Source organism: Panicum virgatum, chromosome 6N, assembly GCF_016808335.1.
Source record: "Panicum virgatum strain AP13 chromosome 6N, P.virgatum_v5, whole genome shotgun sequence".
NCBI lineage: Eukaryota > Viridiplantae > Streptophyta > Magnoliopsida > Poales > Poaceae > Panicum > Panicum virgatum.
This window is the reverse complement of record NC_053150.1, coordinates 19,906,830-19,931,208: the sequence shown is the minus strand read 5'-3', so window position 1 is coordinate 19,931,208 and position 24,379 is coordinate 19,906,830. Positions and strand designations below refer to the sequence as shown.

At 44.0% G+C, this 24,379-nt stretch overlaps 2 protein-coding genes across 9 annotated transcripts in view; one reads left to right on the top strand and one right to left on the bottom strand.

Annotated features, from left to right (window-relative positions):
• Positions 1 to 5,299: 5,299 nt before the first annotated feature.
• LOC120677507 (putative UPF0481 protein At3g02645) lies at positions 5,300 to 7,268 on the bottom strand. The gene has a single exon (XM_039958655.1). It carries the CDS (start codon positions 7,143 to 7,145, stop codon positions 5,427 to 5,429), a length of 1,719 nt encoding a protein of 572 aa, XP_039814589.1. The 5' UTR covers positions 7,146 to 7,268; the 3' UTR covers positions 5,300 to 5,426.
• A 6,685-nt stretch (positions 7,269 to 13,953) lies between these two features.
• Positions 13,954 to 24,379, top strand: part of LOC120679011 (peptidyl-prolyl cis-trans isomerase FKBP62-like) — a 63,241-nt gene continuing 52,815 nt past the window's right edge. The window contains exons 1-11 of one of the 8 annotated variants that reach the window (XM_039960501.1): positions 13,954 to 14,269; positions 14,380 to 14,505; positions 14,939 to 15,475; positions 18,349 to 18,593; positions 19,065 to 19,154; positions 20,707 to 20,955; positions 22,927 to 23,025; positions 23,095 to 23,202; positions 23,295 to 23,369; positions 23,614 to 23,694; positions 23,971 to 24,168. In XM_039960501.1, coding sequence (XP_039816435.1) covers positions 18,437 to 18,593; positions 19,065 to 19,154; positions 20,707 to 20,955; positions 22,927 to 23,025; positions 23,095 to 23,202; positions 23,295 to 23,369; positions 23,614 to 23,694; positions 23,971 to 24,168 — 1,057 coding nt within the window. In that variant the 5' untranslated portion in view covers positions 13,954 to 14,269; positions 14,380 to 14,505; positions 14,939 to 15,475; positions 18,349 to 18,436. Of the gene's footprint in view, positions 14,270 to 14,379; positions 14,506 to 14,878; positions 15,476 to 18,348; positions 18,594 to 19,064; positions 19,155 to 20,706; positions 20,956 to 22,926; positions 23,203 to 23,294; positions 23,370 to 23,613; positions 23,695 to 23,970; positions 24,169 to 24,379 lie in introns of all 8 variants that reach the window. The other 7 variants (XM_039960496.1, XM_039960497.1, XM_039960499.1 and 4 more) reach the window with 7 other exon arrangements.

Below are 24,379 nucleotides of genomic sequence, written 5' to 3'. Positions count from 1 at the left end.
AAGAACAATAATGGTGACTCTCTATGTGTCTCTCTATGTCTCTCTATGTGTCTCTCTATCTATATGTCTATGTATTTGTCTCTCACGAATGAGAGAGAGGAAGAATGGAGACATGGCGGATTAATCAACACGCCGTCCACCACCACGACCACCACGACCATTGCCGAAACGGTCATAAAATCCATTACCAAAACCAGTATTTTCATCTCCAGATTCTTCCTGATGTGGACCTCGACCACCCGCTGCAGGAAGATGCTCATTGAAAATCCTCTCCATGGCTTCCAACAATGAGTTTTGTAGTTGGTGTAGCTTAGCCCGTGCAACAGGACGTTCTTGCTCACCATGATGACCACCATGAACACTCAGAATTAGATCGTGCCATGTTAGAAAAATGCAATGGAATGTGGAATAGGTAAAATTTGTGGAGCCACACAATCTCACCTCTTACTTACCAATGTTCTTACTCGTTCTCAAGGACTGTGGTTGTACAAAAGTGGTAGTACCACAGCTGTGATTAAGCGATCGAAAGGATACAAGATGAGAGGTCTGGTTTCAGATTTTTGTGGAGCTATAGGTGGCTGTTCAAGGGAGGCTTATGGTACTGAAAATTCAAGTGTGTAAGCCAGTCAAAGATGGTAAACGTTGCTGTTACTAGCCCACAAACTTTCAGATTTGAAATTTAGAACTTGCAGCTACACAATCCACAATATAACCCCTTTCAACTTCCTTTTTTTTACCTTTTTTCAACTCTTTCTTTCTGATCTCTCCTTTTTTCTCTTTCTTTTTTTTCAACGGACACAAGATAGCATACGAGGAGGGTAGGTGGGAAAAAATTAACAAGAGTACGACGGAAGAACAACAATGGTGACTCTTTATTTCTCTCTCTATCAATGTGTCTATGTATTTGTCTCTCACGAATGAAGAGAGAAAGAATGGAGACATGGCGGATTAATCAAATCGAGGACACATGATTTTTCAAACAATTTTATCTATAGCTATGGAAACATCTTTTTTAACTTTCAATAATTATTCAATTTAACATTTCACATTTAAATCCACATATTGTCATATAAACATACTCTCATTCTAAAAAAATTCTACTATACTCGTTCGCAAATCCATATTTCATCAACTAATACAAAATAATTATTTGTAATACAAAATAAATACCAAGTATACATCTTTTACCACACTAAATAATTATTCAATTCAACATTTCATATTTAAATCTATAAATACATGCAATTCAGATCTACTCTATATACTCATTTAGATCAACTAATACAAGTAAATCACATTTACATATGCAAACCATAAATACCACATTTGAGCTCATGGTAGGTTCCAACATTAACCGACATAAGGATGGCCCGATCTTCACAACAGCAGGTTTAAGAACAAGGGTAAATTTGCTGCGAACAGCAGATAAATAGCTTTATACCTGCCAAGGTTGAATGCGACCAAGCAACAGAGAGAGAGGCACCGAAACCTTGAGGACTTCGACTCGATCTCCGAACAATCGCATAACCACAACCAGGACTAATCCACACAAAACGGCGCAGCCGAACTGGCAACCTTGAGCACGGAGTAGAGGACCTCATAGAGATCTTCCTCACAAGTCCAAGAAGAACTCGCAAGAACAAAGGTGTGTAAGCCACTCGGCAGCGTGGATGCAATACAATATCGGTTTATCAAATGATCAAAAGTCTCCTAATCTCTGAGTTACATAGGATATTTATATAAGGAACAACCCTCCTTGATGGGTGTGAATGGCCTTAGAGTTTCTGGAGTTATGGTAAATGAAAAGTCACCACCAACTGAAATCCCGAGGAGCGTCACGTGGCTGTTGGTCTTCTGTGCAGTCTCCACTCAATCAGTCATAACTCTTTATTGTGAAGTCCAAATGATATGAGGTTTGTTGCGTTGGAAAGTAGACTTATTTATCTTTCCAACCATATATAGCTTGCACCATGAAACATTGTAGATTGGTACAGTTTTGCATGAGAAGTTGAATATCCGGCAGACTGTTGACCTTCTGACCAGTCTTCACTAAAGTACTCGGATCTCATTGGAAATTAGACTTGATAATCTTTCCGAAATGTCCTCATTGACCTTTATAGCTTTTGGGAATCAAAAGTTACAACTACTTCTTTCAGACTGTTCTGCAAGACTGGTCGGGTTTGAGTAAGGATGGATCCGGATGGCTGAACATCCGAATTATTCGTATTCGTATCCGTTTAAAACGTAAATATGGATATCCATATTCGTATTCGATTTTAATATGGATGTCATATGGATGCATCCGAATCCGATTTTAAGAACTTTTCTCTATCCGATTCCATATTCGTATTCGAGGAATATCCGATCACATCCATATCTGTCCGTATCCGCAAAGAAAAAGTGACTAGTGAGACAATCTTAAACTTATCTTTATACCTAATTACTTAATAATATACACTATTTAAATTATTTAGAAAGCTAGATAACTAATAATATATTTATTAAAATTAGTAATGATATAAAAATTAACTTTAACTATTTAATATATTTATTTCATGATTAAAATTATTTAATATGAGTCAAATTAATTATTTATTTAATGATAAAATATTTTTTATATATTAATTATTAAGTATTTAAATATTTATTTATTTTACATTTATAATTAGTATTATATATTTAATATAAAAGCTATGCATAGATAATTATATTCTTTTTTATTAGCTATCTTCTAATCCTTTACTCTTGTATAATAATTTTGATCTACTATAAAATTATTGACAAAAAATTCTGATACTCATGATAGCTCTATGTTTCAAATCGAGAAGGTATCCGGATCCGAATCCGGATTCGAACTATCCGTTTTGTATTCGTATCCGATGAAATCCGCATTCGCATTCGTATCCGGATTAAAATGTGGTAAAAAGTGACATCCGGATCTGATTTCATCCGTATCCGATCCGAATCCATCCTTAGGTTTGAGTGTGGTCCTTCTCTGTTGTCTTCTCCTTTTGTATTCTTGTCATCCTCCTTGGTGAACCCGAGTAACAGCAAGTGCACAACTTAGGCAGCATATAATTATCATTGATATTAAAATGAATTTCACAAAGTAGCGTGTTCACCTCTTGTTGTAGTTTCTTAGCTCGGCTACGCATAATTGGTCTTTCATGCACTTGCTTATGTGTAACTTGAGTAAGCATTGGCATATCCTCATCAGCTCAAATGATGTATAAATAACAAAACTCCAACATTTTCCCAATCTAAAAAATATCACATTCCTCTATTTATAAACCATGAAATGAGCTACAGAAGCGATGAAAGAGGAGATGATCAAGCTCCTAACCTTTAGAGTTATTGGATGGACGGGGGAACCAAAAGACTTCACAAAATCATGGATAAAATGGGCAAGAACTTCCCCCACTCGAGACAAGAATAGAGCTAAATGGCTCGGGCGGGGGAGAAAGGAAGGGGAAAAGGGGGTAAGGGACTTTGGTCCCGGTTGGAGCCACGCCGGGACCAATAGGCCATGGGGCCTTTTATCCTGGTTAGAGCCACCAACCGGGACAAATGAGTGGCCTTTGGTCCCGGTTGGTGGTTCCAACCGGGTCAAAAAGCCCCTATTAGTCCCGGTCCCAATACCGACCGGAATAAATATAAAGGATCCTGTAGTAGTGAGTGCATCTCTTCTGCTAGAGAATAAATGAACGGTTCTCTTCGCCTTGCCAGAATAAAAGCATAGAACAATCAGGTCTAATATTAGTATTTTGTTGGTCTCCTTCGTTGTCAAGTGGGCTATATATGCCATTCACTTATTTTAGACTCGTTGACACAGCGTGATCTTCTGTGGATGAGTATATACATCTGCTTAATAGTATTAAGAGAAAAATGATGGGTTTGAGCACTTTCCTATCCTCTATGCCAATTTACCTCTGCACCCTGAAATTTTTAGTTAATGTTATAAAATGGATATACATCTACAGGAAACACTAACTTTGGGACAGCAGGGATGATAGCCCTGCTAATGGGTTGGAACCCGCACCATACCCAACCCCACCCAAAATTAACATATTTAGATACCCAACCCCACCCAACCCAATTAGTTAATTTCTCAACTCTAACCAACCCGCCCCATTATAAGCGGGTAACCCATAAAAACCCATGTGTTCTACTATGCAGAGGAATTTAGTGGTTTTACACTTAATGTGGGGACCACATATATGTCTAGCCACACTACTTTGCACAGAGTATCTGTCAGTCATATTGACTCATCTCTAAAAATTTCAGTCAATTTCGATAAAATTTTATAGTGTGAACGCGAGGTTTTAATTCCAGGGTCCGGCTCTTGATGTGGAGCTCACGTGTAGTTCTAGCCACGCTACTTTGCACAGAGTAGCTGCCAGTCGTACTGAGTCATCTCCAACAAATTTCAGTCAATTTCGATAAAATTTTATAGTGTGAACGCGAGATTTTAATTCTAGGGTCCGGCTCTTGATGTGGAGCCCACGTGTAGTTCTAGCCACGCTGCTTTGCACAGAGTAGCTGCCAATCGTACTGAGTCATCTCCAACAAATTTCAGTCAATTTCGATAAAATTTTATAGTGTGAACGCGATGTTTTAATTCTAGGGTCCGGCTCTTGATGTGGAGCCCACGTGTAGTTCTAGCCACGCTGTTTTGCACAGAATAGCTGCCAGTCGTACTGAGTCATCTCCAACAAATTTCAGTCAATTTCGATAAAATTTTATAGTGTGAACGCGAGGTTTTAATTCCAGAGTCCGGCTTTTCATGTGGGGCCCACAGTTAGTTCTAGCCACACTGCTTTGCACAAAATAGCTGCCAGTCGTACTGAGTCATCTCCAACAAAATTCAGTCAATTTTGATAAAATTTTCTGATATAAACACGTGGTTTTAATTTCAGAGTCCAGCTCACACGTGGGACCCACATTTATATATAGTTATACTATTTTGTAAAAAATATTCATTTCAACCCACCCCAACCCGCCTCAACCCGCATTTATATAGAACCCACCCCGACCCACCCCATTAACTAATACAACTCATTTTAAATCATCCAAACACACTCCATTTCAAAACCCACCCATAAAACTCATTTCAACCCAACACATTAGCAGGCCTAAGGGATGATGCCAATAGGCGAGGAGGTTGTCTAGTAGCATGGAAACATACATGCTACTCGAAGGAACATGGTGGCTTGGGTATAATTGACATCAAAGCACACAGAACACAGAAAACAAGCATACACATGCAAAATTAATGATCAAATGTGGTTTCTGAACACAGTGCTAATGTATAGATAAACATATATTTTCGATTAGGAAGGCTTACATGGAATAACAGTAAAAAAATAAGATAGATAGCAACTTGAAATACTCAGGATAGGCATATGAAATAGTACTACTCCTATCGTCTAATGGTGGCTGTGGAGGCGGTAGAAAGCAATGGATGCCTGGGAGACGCCAAAGGAGAAAACCATCGCCGCGACAATGAGTGAGACAATTGAACATGGATTGGCACAGTGATCCCGCCTGAACTTAGCCATGTGCTTGTTCCAGTTGGACTTGTAATGCTTGTTCAATCGTGCAAACACCGTTGCGTAGTAATGGTCGTTGTAGTCTAGAGTGCAGCAAGCACCGAGGTGATTGAAGTAGCTCTTCGCCGCGTCGTCCTCGCTGGACAGCATGTTGTCGATGATCCCATGCTTCTGAAGGACCTCGACGTCCTTGCCGGTCCTGACTAGCCCGGTCATGAGTGCCGTGTAGCTCGTCAGAGGCGCGGCTGCCCCTTTCTTCCCCATGCTCTGCTCGAACGCGATGAGGTTGACGAGGAGGGGTTTGTTCGCGTGGTCGATCTCCACGCGGGGGATCTCCATTACCCCATGGGAGAATGTGATGTCGAACATGTTCTTGGGAGACTTCTTCCGCTTGAACCGGACGCCGGCCTCGCGTAGCTGGGTCGCGCAAGGTATCACCGTGGCAGAATTTCCGCCGTTGATGTGCTCTCCCTCAGCCTCAGGAGCCTCAGTAGAAGACGCACCGGGCATTAGCACTGCCTGCTCAGATACGTTGATGTGCTCTTCCTCAGTAGCCTCAGCAGAAGAGGCACCGGGTGTTTGCGCTGCCTGCTCAGACTCAGATACGTTGATGTGCTCTTCCTCAGTAGCCTCAGCAGAAGTGGCACCGGGTGTTTGGGCTGCCTGCTCAGATACGTTGATGTGCTCAGCCTCAGGCGCCTCAGCAGAAGTAGCAACAGGCGTTTGAGGTGCCTGCTCAGGCAGAGGGTTAGGATCGGGCGGTATGCTGGGTGGTTCATCAGACTTGGGCTTGGGCACAAACGCTTCATGGTAGAGGTGCAGTAGATGGTGAATCTTCACGGTGAATACTGTATCAGAGGGAGGGAGTTGACCCTGTGAGAAGGTGGCATTCTGGAGAAGGTAGACAAGATCGTGAATAAGCTGGTCTTTTGGCGTCGGAACCACCCCATCCCCTGGCGTCCTCTCGCTAAGCACTGTGTATAGACTCACCAGAACAAAGAAGGGGATCTGGTTCTCCAGCAACAGGAGATCCGAGTTAAGCAGAGCAAGACCCCAGCCGATGTTGTGAAGTGCGTCGGCACCATCTTCAATTTCATGCCACTTGAGTAGAAACTCAAGGATGAAACAGCCGTCCAGCAGCAACATCTCTGCAAATCCATCTTGGGCATCTTCACTTGGCTCAGCGTTGTTCTGACGGCTGTCCGACGACATGGCATTTGCTTCACTCTTGATGCCGAAGAGCTTGGTCCGCTCATAGTAGCTATGCCGCGCTCGTTCTTCAACCTTTCGAACTGCCTCGACGTAAGAAGACAGAGGGGGTGGCGTCTCCCCCACTCCACGCCCAAGGAAATCACGGAGATACCGCAATTTGTGCTGCTCCATGGCACAGAGTTCTTCTCGACCACGGTAGTATGGGCCGATGGACACCATCCTAGGCTCGTACAGCTGCTTGTTAGCCTGACGGACGTGGCCAGGAACCCGGAAGATGGTGACCATGGTGGCCACACCTTCGAGGTCGTCATCTCTTGGTAATTTTTGGAGCATTCTCTCGACCAATATTTCCAAGGTATCGGGAGTTCTTGGCAGAGTAGCCATTAGGTAGTGTTAAGAGCTGTTGTGGGTTTGCAGCCGTAATGCAATTTCTTTGAGGAAGGACAAGAAGAGCAGAGAGTTTATCATGTTGCACGCCTGTGGTGCAGTGCAGAGGTGGTTGGAACATGGACAATGGCACCCACATGGGATCATAAGAAACCATGGTTCTCCATTTTCTTTCATATTTTGAGATGGCAGTGAAACTTGTGTGGTTTTAACTGATTCCAAATATTTACATTTCTAGTCAAAATGGTGTATTTGTGATGCCTAAACTCGGAACAAATTGTTATATTTATATTTGTTTCTAGATTCCATCATTGCATGCTGAGGGACCGAAAAGGCGACCAGAGGGGGGTGAATGGGAGCCGATAAAAATAATCGCAATCGGAAGTTCGGCTTAAGATCCCAAGTACACACCCGACCCTAGAATGCTAGGTGAAGTATGAAGTAGCTATGGATGAGCTACACCAACACAAAACACCCCTAGGAATAAGCGAGAACCAATGCGGATGCAAACACGAAGTAACAGCGCAAGAAACAGCACGGTATATGAACACCGGTTAAACCGACGTGTGAAGAAAGTCTTCACCGGTTCAACCGACATCACAGAGCCGGCAGCAAGAAAAGCGAGCACCGGTTGATCCGACGCAGGAATTAACAAAGCGTCGGTTCAACCGGCGACGCTACAACGGATGATCCGACAAAATCAAGAGTTGACGTCGGTGCAGTTGTCCAGAGACGCCTCAAACCGGACTCATGAACACCGGTTAAATCGACGGTGTCAAAACACCTACGTCGGTGTAATTATCCAGAGAGGCCTCAAAGCATGCCCAGCTGAAAACCGGTTGATCCGACACTGAACAAACTCTATACGTCGGTGCAACGAAGAAAAAGCAAGCAGGAGGTCGCTGGTGAAGCTTCACCGGTTGATCTGATGCCCGTGGATAGCTAATGCACCGGTACAACTGACGAGCAGCAGAAAAACCCTAACGCATGAGTAACCTACTCACCGGTTGATCCGACGTGGATTGTTTCAAAGGCATCGGTTCATCTGGTGGTAGGAAAAACTCTGTTCGAGTCCAGAAACGTTTTTCCAGCCCGCATCCTTTGGAAATCTTGACGATTGGAAGATCAAACCAAGTCCAAAGGGGCTCAAATTTTGCAGGCATGATCACAAAGACCTTGTGAACATACCCACCAAAGGAATCGACGAATTACTCCATGGTTTGGGAGGAATCGAGGAATTCCCGAGCAAGAATGGGGTTTTCTCTAGAACTCAAAAGAACTTCGAATTGTAGGGACTCGTGATTCCGCGGGTTTTAACACTAGGCTAGATGGATTAGAATCACTTCAAAAAGTCACGTGATCGTCAAGAAACAACCCCTCATCTCGTGCTCAAGAATCGACATAGGAAAATCAAATTCATCACAAACAAAGCACAAGACGTAGGAGATTGAAATGAAATCAAACACCTCGAGGGCACAAGGAGGGAAGGGCCTCCTTTCGCGGTCAATCTCCGTACAAGAGTCTCAAAAATCCATACTCCAAACCTTACCCTAGAGAAGAAAGGGGGGAAGAAAAGAGGAGGGGGAGGAGACGCACGGGAGAGGCAGTGCTTGGTCTGTGTACCAGCCAGGGAAAGAGAGAGAGAGAGTGGGTGAGGGGATATTTATGCCCACTAACTCTAGAACTAAAAGACTAAACTACCCCTAAATTTAATTAGACACTAGAAAGCCCGAAGGGGCAAAACCAGAAAAAGATACAAGGACTCATCCGACAGCCGAGGTTCTTTCTTTGAATCAAAGTCTTCTCCGCGATGCCGCCACGTAGATGAAGATCCGGTCCACGGTTTTGGAGGGTCCACGAAACCTGGGTAGGTGGCCGGTTTTGAGAAAACCACCAAAACTCCACGCGCGGGAAGATTCCTGCCTCCACGCCGTGACCCTGGACGCCGTTCCCGGCTCGGCCTTCTGATGGCCCTAGACGCCGCCCGACGCATGTCACCTCCTCGCCCGCAGCGACGCCCTAGACGCCGTCGACGCCCGTTCCTCCGCCAGTCCCGAGACCGACGCCCGTGCCTCCACGACTTGGCGTCTTCAACCGCCGTCCGCCAGCTTGGTTTTGTGGCACAAACCAAGAAACCCGCTATCCGTCGGCGCTTGCGCCCTCGATCCAGGAGTGGATGCCACAGCTGCCGCCCGGCCCGAGCTCCGGTCCCGGCTGCCCTTCACCGCCGTCCACCGCACAGTCCATCGGCCACAGCACATCCACGGCAGCTCTCCGTCGACACTCGACGCCCGTGTACCTGCAACCAAAGACCAAGCACACGATCACACCGCACGGTTGACAATTCACTCATCACAACTAGGAGAGAGTACTCCACATTCCTCACATGCTTACAAGTTACAATATACTCTCTCCATCCTTAAATGTAGGGCATTCTAGAGTTCAAATTTTGTACTCAAATGTAAGATATTCTAGGTTGAGAGTGGATCAAATCATCTTAATTGTGCATCGTTTTCGGGTCTTTCCCAGTAGAAAAAGATGCATGCAGCCATGTAGGAGGAGGTATATGTAGAGGAGGTGCATGAGAAAGGGCATGCTACACTAATTAGCACATATTTAGTTACCCAAATAGAGTTGCAATGCTTAATAATTAGGGTAGGAGAGTCTTTTCTCCATCTCCATAATCTGTTGGAAAAATCCTAGAATAATCTACATTTCAAGACGGAGGGAGTATATCCACTATTACACCCAAAACTCTAGTTTTATTGATGCCTAATCTAGAAAAAGAAGGATCAATGATGACTAACCATACACGACTGGCAAGTCGATGAAATCTCTAGTTGTATATTGCCCCAGAAGCGTACGGTACCAGTCAGTTGTCTCCTTGTTAATAATAGTGAAATCTTTGATCGGCCACTCGGCCCCATAGGCACCAGTAATATTAATGACAGCGGAGACTTAAAGGTGAGGTCAAGCTCATAAGCATCTTATACCAATCGCTGATCATGTGTAAGGACATGATATGTTAAGTAAATAAAGGAAGCTTGTAGATGATTGTGAAGTCATCGGCCAAACCTAGATGCCAATAATATGACAAAGATGTTCAAGATTATTAGTCAAGCATTGATGATTATTGTTAGAAATTGTTATGCTAACAAACGACAAGTATTTATATGCGGACTATTCTGTCAGATTATTGGCATCTAGGTTTCGCCGATGAGTTCACACTCATCTACAAGCTCCAGAATGCCCCAGAAGCGTATGATACCAGTCAGTTGTCTCCTTGTTAATAATAGTGAAATCTTTGGTGGGCCACTCGGCCCCATAGGCACCAATAATATTAATGACAGCGGAGACTTAAAGGTGAGGTCAAGCTCATAAGCAACTTATACCAATTGCTGATCATGTGTAAGGACATGATATGTTAAGTAAATAAAGGAAGCTTGTAGATGATTGTGAAGTCATCAGCCAAACCTAGATGCGAATAATCTGACAAAGATGTTCAAGATTATTAGTCAAGCATTGATGATTATTGGGGTATTACTTATAGAAAACTTCCTTTTGTTAGAAATTGTTATGCTAACAAACGATAAGTATTTATATGCGGGCTATTCTGTCAGATTATTGGCATCTAGGTTTGGCCGATGAGTTCACACTCATCTACAAGCTCCAGAATGCAAACGTTTCCACATCTAGTTATTATTGTCGACGACTTGTAGCTGTTGTTTGTTTCACTGTGAACCTCTTTAGAAGCAATGTTTTAAATCGCCGGTTAAGGCGTTATTTAGCAGCCGGCAGGGCTGTCGTGTTTAGCGGGCTATAGCCAGCATTTAGCGGGTTATAGCCGATTTTAGAGAGCTATAGCCAGCATTTAGCGGGTTATAGCCGGCTTTAGCAGGCTAAATGACATAGCGGTTGTCCTTCATCTATAGGCTATAGTGGCAGATATAGCCGACTATTATTAATTGTCTTAGATGAGAAAACACATATATTCAAATCTAGTGCACCCGGGATGGTCAGCCATGTGGGCGTGCAGGGTCAATGGCCCTACCTGTCACAGGAGGAGGGGCGGCCCTTTGACTAGTGAGAGCGTGCCGCTGGCGAGGATTCCGGTGACAGGGCTGGCATTGGTGGCACTAGCATTGCCAGGCGCACCCGTTTTGGGGCTCGATGCGACTGTTCGCCTGCGCTGGCGGCTAGTAGCGTGCAGCTTGGCCTGGCCGTGGTGGCCGCGATGGCGCAGCGCTTCCTCCAAGCGTGCGAAGCGGGGAAGAGAGCAGGAAGGGCGCGAAGAAAGCAGAAGGCGGCGCGGGTTGTTCACAGCGGGCTCGAAACGGGCGGGGAACGGCTAGAGGGAGGGGATCGATGGGCGGCCGGCGGGGTTGGCTGCTCCAGCCGGCTAGAAATCCACCGATGCCGTTCTGAGAAGAGGGCGGCCGGGCCTGTGGATGCGCGGCCCAATACGAATTCCTCTGAGCGTGCAACAAATCCTCACCTCCGTCGCCGAGTTGCAGCGCTTCGTACAACACGCTCGTTCCTCGTTGCTTCGCCTTGTAGCACGCGCGGATGCCATCGATGAACGTGACTACGGCTCTGCTCTCTCTCTCCAATTATTGCTTGGGGGTGCAAAAAAAAACTGCATGTCTATGTCGGCTGTGCGTTGTATTTGTCCTTTGACTGTAGACTCGTCTCTAACTGATTTGGCCTACTTGGCTTAGCCAAACTGTATTAAACTTGCTCTCACCACTATTAGAAAACACACCATAAGTCCATCTCATAAGTACCTGCATGAAGAAGACCTAGTACCATGCCAATATTTTTAGAGTGGATAGAAGCCTACGGATACCCTTTGATATCAAAGGATAACCATAGGCACTCGGTGGCGTTACCACCGGATACTTCTACATCAGTACCGGATGGTAACACCAGCTGGTGCCTACGGATAGCTTTTGGTACTGGGTGGTGTTATTTCAAAAGGAAAATATGTCTTTTCTCATCACAAGTGATATTTTTGTGAGATGGTGAAAGTGATCGGGTGCTCTAGACTAAAAGGAGGAGGGGTGAATTAGGCACTAAAAAAACTTAGACCGACCTATGGCTCCAACTGGTTTGCACAAAACTTAAACTAAAACATGCTTTCTATATGTGCAACTAGGTTGTTCTAGTGTGAAACCCCTATCCCAAAAGAGTTTAGCAACCTATAGCCTTTTCTATCAAGAAACTATTTTATGAAAGTAAAGACACACAAATTGCTAGTAAGAAATGCGGAAGCTTAAAAGCGGGATAGGAGATAGCAAACTCTTGACGCGGGTGTTTATCCCGTGGTTTGGTTAGCCACAAAGGCATACCTACATCCACGTTGTTGTAGCACTCACTAAGAGTATTGCTACTCGGCCACCAAGTCTCTTCCGTGAACACAATCACGGTCACCTTGGCCCCGGGTTCCACTAAGGAGCTTCTCCACAAAGGATGGGGGTCTCCACGTCCCCTGCACAAAGATGTCGTCGCCGCTCCACACCAAGTCAGAGGGTCGATGACGTTACCGGCGAGCTTCACATTCCAAGATGCCGGCGCACTAAGCTCTTGTTTTGGTTCACTAGAGAACCACAGCACAAAGGCTCAAGGCCTTGCAATCACACTCACTAAGAGCTAACCTTTACACAACACCCTCAAAGTGTGCTAAGGGCTAAGGATATGATCTTGATGCTTTTGTATGGCTTGGAGATATTCTTGGGTGTGTGTGGGATGTCCAGCAACTCCAGCAATCTTCAAATGGCCGGGGTGAGGCGTATATATAGGCCACCAAGTCTTGTAGCCGTTGCTCCAACGGTCAGCTGAAAATCTGCGTATCATCGGATGAACCGATGCCTCTTAAGGGGTAGCGTCGGTTCATCCGGTCACTCTAAGACCCGAGATAGCCGTTGAACTCCTGACAGCTGACACAGTGACCACCGGTTCATCCAATGCTTAGCCGTCGGTTAAACCGGTCACTCACAGCACTCAACTCTTCTGTTGACGTCATTACACCGATGGTATGCACCGATGCTTCACCGGTTCAACCGGTGCTGAAGACTTGGCTCTAGCGCGACTTGCATCGTCTCTGGAACACAGTACGCCCAATGCACTGATGCCCGTTTTTGAACCATCAGTTCATCCGGTGCCTATAAGCTGACTCGGTTTCGATTCCCTTCTGCACCAAAATACCATGGCGTCGGTTCTTCCGACAACCATCGGATGCACCGATGCCCTTGGCGTCGGTTCTTCCGGTGCGCTGCCCTGAGACCCGCGAGGGGCGGCTCCCCTTCGACCCCCGTCCGCTAACCGGGTAGCGGAACCCCCGTAGGGGTGGCCCTTCGAGCCTTGCTACGCCTATCTTCTCTTTCTCTTTTGTCATCACTTGAACCTAAAAGCCTGAGAATTGTCATCTTAACAATCATATTATTTCAAGTATTGTGTTGTTATTCGATCACCAAAATCACTCGAAATGATATAAATAGTGCCATATTTCAGATGGTAAGGAAGACGAAGACTTGTGGCCTCGGGTCATAGTAGTGGTTGGAAAGCCGGTGTTTATGACGCTTTCCAACTGGTGTCGATGAGTGCACAGTGCACTGACCCGTCACGTCTGTTCCACTTGTCGGCATATAAAAGTTAGGCAACGATGAAGAAATCAGATCAAAAGGAAGGATATAAATGATGACCCATCATGCATTCCAACTAATGTATTTGACGGGCGATGACGTGGAGATTATAAATAATGGTGACAGCTCTGTATCCAGCGAAGAAACTAATTAACGTGACATACACAAGGCTCCAAAAAGCACTAACATTAACAAAGTTTGCATGACCTGTAAGTCATTCTATTTATTAATTTCCAAGCACACAGGGGAACGGACCGGTCCATGCTTGGGTATCTTAAGCGCATCGAAACTGATTCCATTCACACAACAACTGGCCGCTGGGGACCTTCCCATTAAGCCATGCTTTGTACCTACCGAGTACACCAAAGCTTTTGCAATGCAAGGCATGCAGCTGTAGTAGTAGAGATACAGCTAGACTAACTGTGGTCTGTGGCTAAAGGAGGCATCAATCCCATCCCTAGTGCTCTATTGGTATCGTAAGTAAGCGCATCGATCGAAACTGATTCTGTTCTTACTCACAATTACGCTTCGTTCCGCAGCCGGCTGATGGGCGCATCAATGCTGGGCTTTATCTGTCTTTTTCTGCGCAGAGCTTGCAATGGGAAGCAGGGAAAGCAGACGAGTCGGTGGTCGCCGGAGGTCATCATCCCCATCCATTGGAGCTGAACATGAGGATAATACCGACGAATCTTGTGCTGCAAACAGATCGCCCAAAGGTAATCATGAAAGTATGCAATAATTCACGCAAACCTACAAATATTCTTCATCAATCATGAAGGCCGGCCATTTGTGTCTTGTTTTGGTGCCGCCAGAGTTTCCATGTCTGGTGGTACAAACACTGATGAACCGCCATAGTGGTGACTTAAATAGATCTTCAGGACATTTTCATAGCCTGTTCTGTACTGAATATCCCAGATTATGGCAAAATCCATGTCTCACTTACTTGACCCCGTAAAGGCACACATCACCCCTTAGAAAAACAGATTGTGTATAATAGACTGATTGTATTGTATTGAAGCATCGGCCAGTATATATATATATATAGAGTACAGACACAATCTTGATCTCTGATCGTGTAGAATTCTCAAGGTGCATGTAGCAGAACACCTCACCCATCTTATCATCGTTCCTCTCTGCGCACCACGCCAGCAAAGTCATCTTGAGGAGAGAGAGATAGAGAAGAGGGGCCGTACAAGCAGTCGACGTTGGAGCAGATCCTGGAGGAGCCGATCCTACCAGGGACCGCCCGCTGCGGCGCACAAGGTCGGACCCTATTCGCCGGTATACGACTCATCTAGAGCCAGACAAGCCCAAGTCTTTCCAATTTTAGCCATCAGCTTGCATTTGGTTTTCTTGATCAATCAAGTCTGGCTAGCCCAAAATTATGTTCGGTTGCTTGTACATCTCATATTATAACCGTGTCTTGGCTGTTGAGTCAAGTTACAGATCTCTTTCCCATCTCTCTCACTGGTCGACCTCGACGCCGATAGTGAGGTGTGCTGCTACATGCAAGCCACGACAGCGAGAGCCGCTGTGGGCGGGAGCCGGAGTTCCACCATGGCCGCAAGCAGGAGCCAGAGCTTCACTCTCGCCGTGAGTGGGAGCCCGAGCTTCGATGCTGCATGTGGGAGCCCGAGCTTCACCGCCACCGTGGGCCGGAGCCACTAGTAAAGAAAAACAGAGTAGGTATGTTCTTGACCACTGCCGCCGCCTGCCGTCATCCTGGTACTGGTGATCCCTAGCATGTTCCTTCTGAAAAAATTCACAGCAATTTGGTTAACGTGGCTGCCTATCTTGGCAAGCACACGGTTTCATGTTAATATATATAGAGAACGACGCTAGAGATTACAAGAGTTAAATTACAACTTGTAGTGCACACTATTAAAAAAGGATTTTCCGAGACGGTTGAAAATGATTTTCTGAGGCGGCAACACCAACCGCCTCGGAGGCGCCGCCACAATAAATGTGACCTTTTTCGAGGTGGTTCTTGTCGCCGCCTCGGTAAATGAAAAAAAATAAAAATAATTATGGAGAAGCCCACGGAGCCCATCCATGGGCCCGCTGAGTCCATCCACGGGTTGCCGCCGCTGGATCCACCTCCACATCGTTGTATCCGGCCTCCCCGCTGCAGGATCCGGACTCGCCGGCGGCGGATCCGGCCTCGCCGGCCTCAGATCCGTCGTCCTCCATAGCGGGCCGCACCGCCGCCGGGGGCCGCGCTACGCAGCGTGCTGCGCCGCCTCCGGGGGCCAAGCCCCACGCCGAGCCTCGGCGCCGCGCCCACCGCCGCCGCCGCGTGCTCCCTGCGCGCCACGTCTGAGTGAGGAGGGGAGGGCGGGGGCAGGAGCGGGAGGGGACGGCAAGCTGCGCCACCGACGAGGGCCGCGCCCCCATGCCGGGCGCCGCCGCCGCCAGCCACCGCGTGCTCCCCGCGCGCCGCGTCCACACATAGGAGGGGAGGATTAGGGCAGGAGCGGAAGGGGACGGCGGGCCGCGCGGCCGCCGAGGGCTGCGCCCCCACGCCGGGCGCCGCCCCCTCCGGCCGCCGCCGCGTGCTCCCCGCACGTCACGTCCGCGCGCAGGAGGAGAGGGTGGGGGCAGCAGCGGGAGGGGATGGCGGGCGCACAGGAGGGTAAGAGGAGGGCGGGTGCACAGGAGGGGAGGATGGTCGGGGGAGAGAGAGAGAGAAAGAGTGAGAGAGAGGGAGATAGAGAAGGCTAGAGTTTTCTTCTTTATATAGTAGTTCTTAGCAATTGGGCTCATATGGGCTCATTTAGGCTCGGTCCATTAACCGAGGCAGACTTTTACAAGGTGTCCGCCTTTGGAAATAGGGGTATTAACCGAGGCAGACATGTTAAGGAGTCCACCTCGGTTAATCAATTTTTAGAGGTGGTTTTTTGTAACCGCCTCGGTTAATCGAAGCCATTAGCCGAGGCGATTTTTTCATGTGCCTGCCTCCGAGGCAATTTTAAAGCTTCTCGATTAATGCAATTTTGTAGTAGTGGCAAGATACTCAGTTTAAACCAGCTCTATCTATACAAGAACAACATTGGTTAACCGAGTCCTTGTCACATACATTATCTGAAGTTGCGTACAATATGGATTCTTCTAACACCTTCTTTAGCTGGGATAGCGGCAGGGCGCTACTGAATTTCAAGGCCACCATCTCCACGTGTAGGGAGGAGCTGCACGGAGGGAGGGCAGAGCCGCCCGCTGGGGCGCACAAGGGAGGGTAGATCCGATATGCCGGTGATGAGGAGATAGCGAAGAGGGGCGCGGCCCATCTCGCGGTGTGGGGAAGCGGATCCCATCGGGGAAGGTTGCTGGAGAGGTGGGATGGAGCTGCACTGCCGAGGAAGATGAGCATGTTGGGAAGGCACACCATACCCATGATGGGTGGTGCATGCCGAGATACCGCATGGAGGAAGGGCACGCCCAACCATCGCCATGGCTATCACTGAGCGAAGGTCCAATGGTGTGGAGCGGAGGCATCATATAGGGCAGATCCTACTTGGGGCGGCGATAGAGAGGGATGGCATGGTCAGCCAGCAAATGACGACACCCGAGTGAGCTCATCACGATCTATTGTTGCCTGACGCTAGCGGAAGCGGATAAATTCAATCGCTAACTAGACTTGGGCGCGGCCCCTGGCGAAGGTCATGAGTGACCTCCTAGGGCCGTGCTAGGAGGCTATCAAGGGGGCACACTGGATGCGCGCCATGGGGGACAACACAGCGGCGCGTGAAGAATAGGATCGCGGTGATTAGCAGAAAGTTAGGCATTGTGGCTTATGATGTAAACCTAAACATGTGATACCATATAGATAAACTGATCGTGTATAATGGATTGATTATATAGCATTGAGGCCTCGCCTAGTATATATTGAGTACATAGGCTAGGGAGGCAAGGCTCCCCTACATATGGCATTCTATGATACGTATATCTACAACTGTCAAATATACTCTAATTAATAGCTTCTCTTCCACCAAGGGCAAGTACATTGCTACACGTCAGCAGTCCGTAGCTCATCTCATGCAATGTCACGCAAGATTTTTGGGGATGTGGAGGAGAGAGAGTGAGGTGAGAGAAAGAGGTCGTTGTTTCGCGAGACAACCGCCTCATAAGCTAAATTTTAGGACTATGAGACAACTAGACCACCAGTGTACGAGTTTTAGTTGTCATGCAATATACAACATTTCTTTTTTATTTACACAAATTAAGAAATTAAAGAGTTTCTATGAGACAACCTATAAGACAGCCTATTGTATAAGTTATCTAATAAGTCGTATCAAAATTACGTGTCGTGCTTGAGATTACCTATTATACGACACCAATGTACTTGCCCTAAAGGGAAACAGAACGGTTTAGATATATCCCATGACTATATGTTCCTATGCTATAGACATTTCCTCCATTTCAAATTATAATGCTTGAATTGATCGCTATATTTCATAATTGACAGTAATTGTTTTATAATAGTTTGTTGACAAGCAAGATATACTGTGTAACTATAATAAGCTTATCTGAACAAATTTATCTTGGTTACTCTTGGCTTGCAGATGATTCTGCAGTAGAGTATGGCAGGTTTTTTTTCGCACCTACAGTACAAGGAGGCCACACCCGTGGATTGATCCCGAGGATAAGATCATGGTGCTCCACGCCATTATGTTCCCCCAACAGTCCAAGAACGAAAACGTGGTCAGCTCAGAGATTTCAGAAGTACTTTCACCGGGAGATTTCATGAAGACAATAGTTAGACATGGTGACGGTTCCTATTTACCACAGAAAGGCGTTGGAGTGGAAGGTATAATGTATAATTTATTAAACTTCATATATATATCGCAGTTTGGGGATTAAGATTTTATGTATTCTAAATTTTTGAGCTAAGATGAGGCAACATTCTCTTCCTTTCTTCTTTCTTTGGTATATAAAGAAAATGTGGGGTTATTATGAGGCCATGCTGATGCGATATACTAGCTATATGTAGTATATATGCCGTCAGAATCAGAGCCATGAAACTAAACATCTTCAAAAAGTAATATGGTTAAAAGTTTACATAGAAATAATAAGCAAAATAGTTACATTATGACTCATTCATTTCTTCTGCAGATCATATTACAGGTATAATGAGTTCATAATTATAAATAAATAAATATGGCTTGTATAAATTATTGTGTATTTTATACAAAGATATCATATTTTGAATCAAAATTTGCATTTACTATAAATTTGCAATGACTAATATAGATGCTAATCATATGTAACTCTTATACAGTTCATCTTACGGCAACTTCCTCAGATGGATGCCAGTTTTTTTCAACCAGGCAGGGAGAAAATAATCCTTCGAGTTTTGTTCTTGGAGCTGGTGAGAATATTGAAGTCTTCAATATCGCAAAAAAAAAACATAAAATTCCGTGAAGCCAACCTTTCGATATATTCCTTTTCAAAATGAGGTATCGTTTTCAACTAAACTATGCAAAACCTTGGTAGTCTTAGGTGTACGTTTTTCTACCAGATCTTTGATGTGGCTGAAAATTAAAATACATAGATTGCAACTATGTTCTTGCACAACCGAGGCTCTAATAGAAATATGGGGTCCTGTCATATAATACACATCATGCAAATTGTAATTAAATGTTCATAATAAGAGCCAAATACACAGTCAATGATACATGCTTTCCTCAAGCAGTTCTGCTGCTTAAGAGTCTTCAAAATCTTTTGAAAGTTTAAATAGCGCTCCCGTTCCACTCATCAATAGTTCAAACCTACGAAGAGACATGTGACTGAGAATAGAGATGCTTTCCCTTTAAATTCACCCAGTGAGGATCCTTTACAACTGGTTGGCAACGCCAACTGGCAGTGCTTGTACATTGAGATGAAAATGCTTCATTACCGAAGATGTATCAGTGATATTCAACATGATGAAAATACAACTTTTGGTGAAAGAGCATCCATCATACATCTTGACGTTGATGTCCCAACTCCGTGTAGTATTAATTGCATTTGGAAACGAGAAACCTCCGTCACACACTACACCACAACAGCTGGCTATTATATCATAGCAAGTGGAGGAAATATAATGCATGATCCAAGACAATACACTACTATATATTACATTATTATCTCCATAGCAACCATTCCAGCAAAACTTTACACCAGCCCATCATATTCATAACATATTTCAGCAAAGTAAACAAGTAGTTCAAATATTCAATATTAATTATATGATAGCGTTGCATATATATATAATTAATATTAGATTAAATTTAATTTAAACCTATTTCAATGAATCAATGCTTATTTTGAGAATTGAATAAAGATAAATAGGTTCTCATTATCAGTTATTCAATATAATATATTTTGAAAAAATATTTCTATAACTTTTTTAGGATATTAGTACACCATTTTGCTAGATTTACATGTAAAGTGATTTTCTAAAATATAATTTAGTTAATAAATAAATCAATTTTGGATTTAATCTTGAATATAAAGGTCTATCTATCTTGGAATATTCCAATAATACTAGTGTTGCAAAAATAATAAAGTTATAATTCCCTTTTCAATTAATGATTCCAGATATATCATATTTATTTTTGATTAATCATGAAATCTTGCCTATATCTTAAATATTATTAAATAATAAAATGTGGTGGCTTACATTGTATAGGATTGCATATATAGTCGATGCTATAGATATATGCATAAAAATATTTCCTAATAATTATTGTGATCAATCAATTATAGTTGTGATAAACTAGGTATTTTTAAGAATTGATCCTGTGGAATATTTTGTTTGTCTCTTTCTATCAATTCCTTAGCAGAATTCCACGCCCTCTACTATCACGACTTCCCATTTTTTCTATTTAGTCCTTCATATTTTATATTTATCATGTATCATAAGTATGAACAATGTGTAGTGGAAGGAGGAGGAGAAGAAGAAGAAGAAGAAGAAGAAGAAGAAGAAGAAGAAGAAGAAGAAGAAGAAGAAGAAGAAGATAATGATAGTGGTGGTGGTGCTGATTATGACATAAAGAAAGAATATAATGACGATGGGGACGGCAACATAGGTCATGAAGAAGAAGAAAACGAGGAGGAGGACGAGGAGGAGGAGGAGGAAGAAGAAGAAGAAGAAGAAGAAGAAGAAGAAGAAGACACTATCGACAAAGGCATGCTATCTAATCCATGGTCCTACTATATGTTTAATACTAATATGTTTTGTTTATCAAACATTCATTCCTTGTTGATTGTTTTATAATTATTGTGATCCACCAATAATCATAGTAATAGATGATGCCATGATTATGCTTAGCTCTGTTGCTTTCAGCAACTTTAGTGCTCCTTCGGTTCTTAACTATATAACCTTTAGGACAAGCTAATTGGTTCAAATAAACAACAAAAGGCGTAACAATTAAATACTTGTCATGCTTAGAACTAGTTTTGGTTTACGCCACCATGTCGGCTTTTTTGGCCCAAGCCTGGACCGACACATGGACGGGTTCGGGTTAACCCAAAATGTACAATTTCCAAATCAGGTCAGGTTGGGTCCGGGTTTTTCGGATTCAAGACAAAAGTAAGTCCATACCCAGCCCAATTATTGTTGCGGGTCGAAAATTTCTGCCTGAGCCCGACCCACATATTGGTCATGTTGGGTCGTGTCGGGTTGGGTTTTTCGGGTAGGCCAAGTTAGGTTTGCCATGTCGGGCGGCCCATGATCAGGTATAACTTAGGGTAAGCCTAGAGGACTTTAATTAAGGTGGTAGGACTGATGCTCAACCTCATCTCACTATCCAACCAACTGGTATTAGGATTTAGGATTGATGTCACCAGGTGACACTGGTGGAGCTAGGTGGAGGCCAAAGTGGGCCATGGCCCCCCCTTGCCATGCAAAAACTCCATTAGATGAATAGTAATTTTGACACTGTTTATTAGTTTAGCATCTCAATTACCAAGGCTGCCCCCCCTAATTCTCTGGTCTGGTTCTGCCACTGCTAGGTGAGACCATGCAACACCAGCAGATGCATAACGGAGCTCACCATCCTCTATTGTCCAATGGAGGGTGTTGTGTGGTGCCATGGGTGCAGTTAGGGAGGTAGCATAGGAAGCGAGGGTAATTATAAGCTCGTTGTGGAACTCACTTGCCCTATAGGGAGGCCGCAACACTAGTGACATTAACGGCCATGAACTACATTCTCATCTGAGTAATGCTAGCTGTCGCACAATTAGCCCAGGAACAGGTGTTTTTGTCACAAAGCTATTTTCCACTTTGTTTAGTCGTCTTCCTATACCGAAGAGCACTTTGTTTAGTCGTCTTCCTATACCGAAGAGATATGTTGCTCAGAAGTCGCCATTTTTCTCTAAATTACTGAGCCTGCCTTCTTTGCTCATGTAAGTTCCCTAAAATGTATCATACTATTTTACTACTAGCAATCTATTGCAGTATTGAAAGAATTCACAAAGAATGTTGACTAGGAAGAGAACGGAAAACAACACAAACAGAATAGAAACTAAAACGAAGCGTCCTCCACACATGCACCGTCTCCTAGGGGTTTTGAGTTTGTTGAGTTTTTCTCTTGACCCTAAAGAGATTCCCATCTTAAAGAAACTTAGGAATATTTAAGAAGAAATAAACAAACCAAAATTTAAACTTTGGATCGAAATTTAGCCTTGAACAAAATTTTGTGCAAGTATTTCTAGTGGCTTGAATAAAATGCGCAATTTTAGTCTTACATTGAAAGATTTTGGGTGAAGTACAAGATCTGCATCAGTATTTTTGATGAGGATGTCAAATTTTGCACCGAGAAAAGTTTTGGGTGTTTCTAGAGAAATTTTGTAATGGTGCCTGGAGAAACTTGTTTCTCTGATATCAAATTATTAACGCAGCAAGGAGGACCACCATGATGGCACCCCTCGTGGCATTTTTGTTACATTTCTTCTGCACTAGCATGCCTCACCACCTTCCTCCTGTGCTCCGTCCATGACCAAGCTGCTTTGCAACATCAATCACAAAAAATTCGCAATAGAGGGTGCACATATGAAGAAAAGCATTACGTGCAATATTATTGACGGTCTTAATTTTAGCGGTTTCTACGTGGTACATTATTTTAAATCTAACTTGTAAGTACTTTGCTCGCTAATAGGTGAGATTGCCGCCCTACTGCACACAGCTATTGGGACAATGAGGATCGGTGAGAGAGCCGTGTTCACCATCGCATTCTCCTCACCCAGCGATGAAAATGGTAACTCTGGTACAGCTGCGTCAGTTGATTCGGTTCAATACGATATCGAGCTGTTAACTGTTTTTCAAGACCTTCACGGGGATGGAGGCGTAATAATGAAGTTGACTTCTGGAGGTTGCGATTGGAGCGTAAGTAGTTGGAAGGTTCAGCCAAGGGAGTCAGACTGCTATGTAACTGGTAGGTGCAATTATATGTTCTGTGCTTGAATGTTACACTATTCTCATGGTCAAGCTTCAGGATATTGTTTAATAGCAGTTTCTCTTTTGTAGTAAAATATGAAGCTCGGCTAACTAATGGAACATTAATAACTAAATCTGATGGAATCGAATTTGCTGTCGAGGATGGTATGTTTTATACAACCGTGTCTGTCTATATTATATTTACAGTACGTCGTCAAGAGAGAACCATTTATTATTTACTCCATCCGTTCCAAAATGTAGGTCGTTTTGGATTTTTTAGATTCATAGTGTTTTCTATGCACCTAGATATAACATATGTCTAGGTACGTAGCAAAATATATGAATCTAAAAAATCAAAATGACCTATATTTTGGAACAGAGTATTAGAGATAACAATTGTCGAACCCAGGTCACTTCTGCCCGGCAATGTCAACTGCTGTGTTATTTCTGAGGGAGAGACAGAAAGCAAAATTAACTGTCGAGCCAAAATGTAAGCATAATATCAAATTTACATTGAATATGTCAAGTACATATACATTGAAAATAGGTCCATTTTTTTGTTGTGCAAAAAAGATAGCAACCATGCACGTATAAATTTTATCTGTTGTTACTGGACACAGATTGAGTATCGATCTCTTGCTCAATTTTTTCTGCTTATGCTTATATGTCCATATTTGTTCAGATTTCTTTAGATGCTTCTCCCTTTTGGGCCAGGTCAGCACAGCCTATATGTACAACTTGTCCAATGTATAATCTTCTCTTCCAGATGCATTTGGTGATGAAGGAAGACCAGCAGGAAAAGCTGATGATGGCGAAGTGCCACCGGATGCAACTATTGAAGTCAACCTTGAATTGCTCTTTATCAGCTTTGTTTTCGGCGTTGGTCACGATGAGACGACACGAGTCAGAACGCTAAGAAGAGGGCACGGGAGAGAATGTGCCGGCGAGGACTCGTTAGTACAAGGTATATTCTCAATGCAAAGGTGATACTATATATATATATATATATATATATATATATATATATATATATATATATATATATATATATAGGAACTAGCATCATGACGCGCGGACAACATTGTTTACTGCACATCATATTTTCTTGAGAATGTTATTATCTTTTGTTGATGTTTTATTTTTTCCAAATTACTTGCGCTGATCTCTCTATTTCT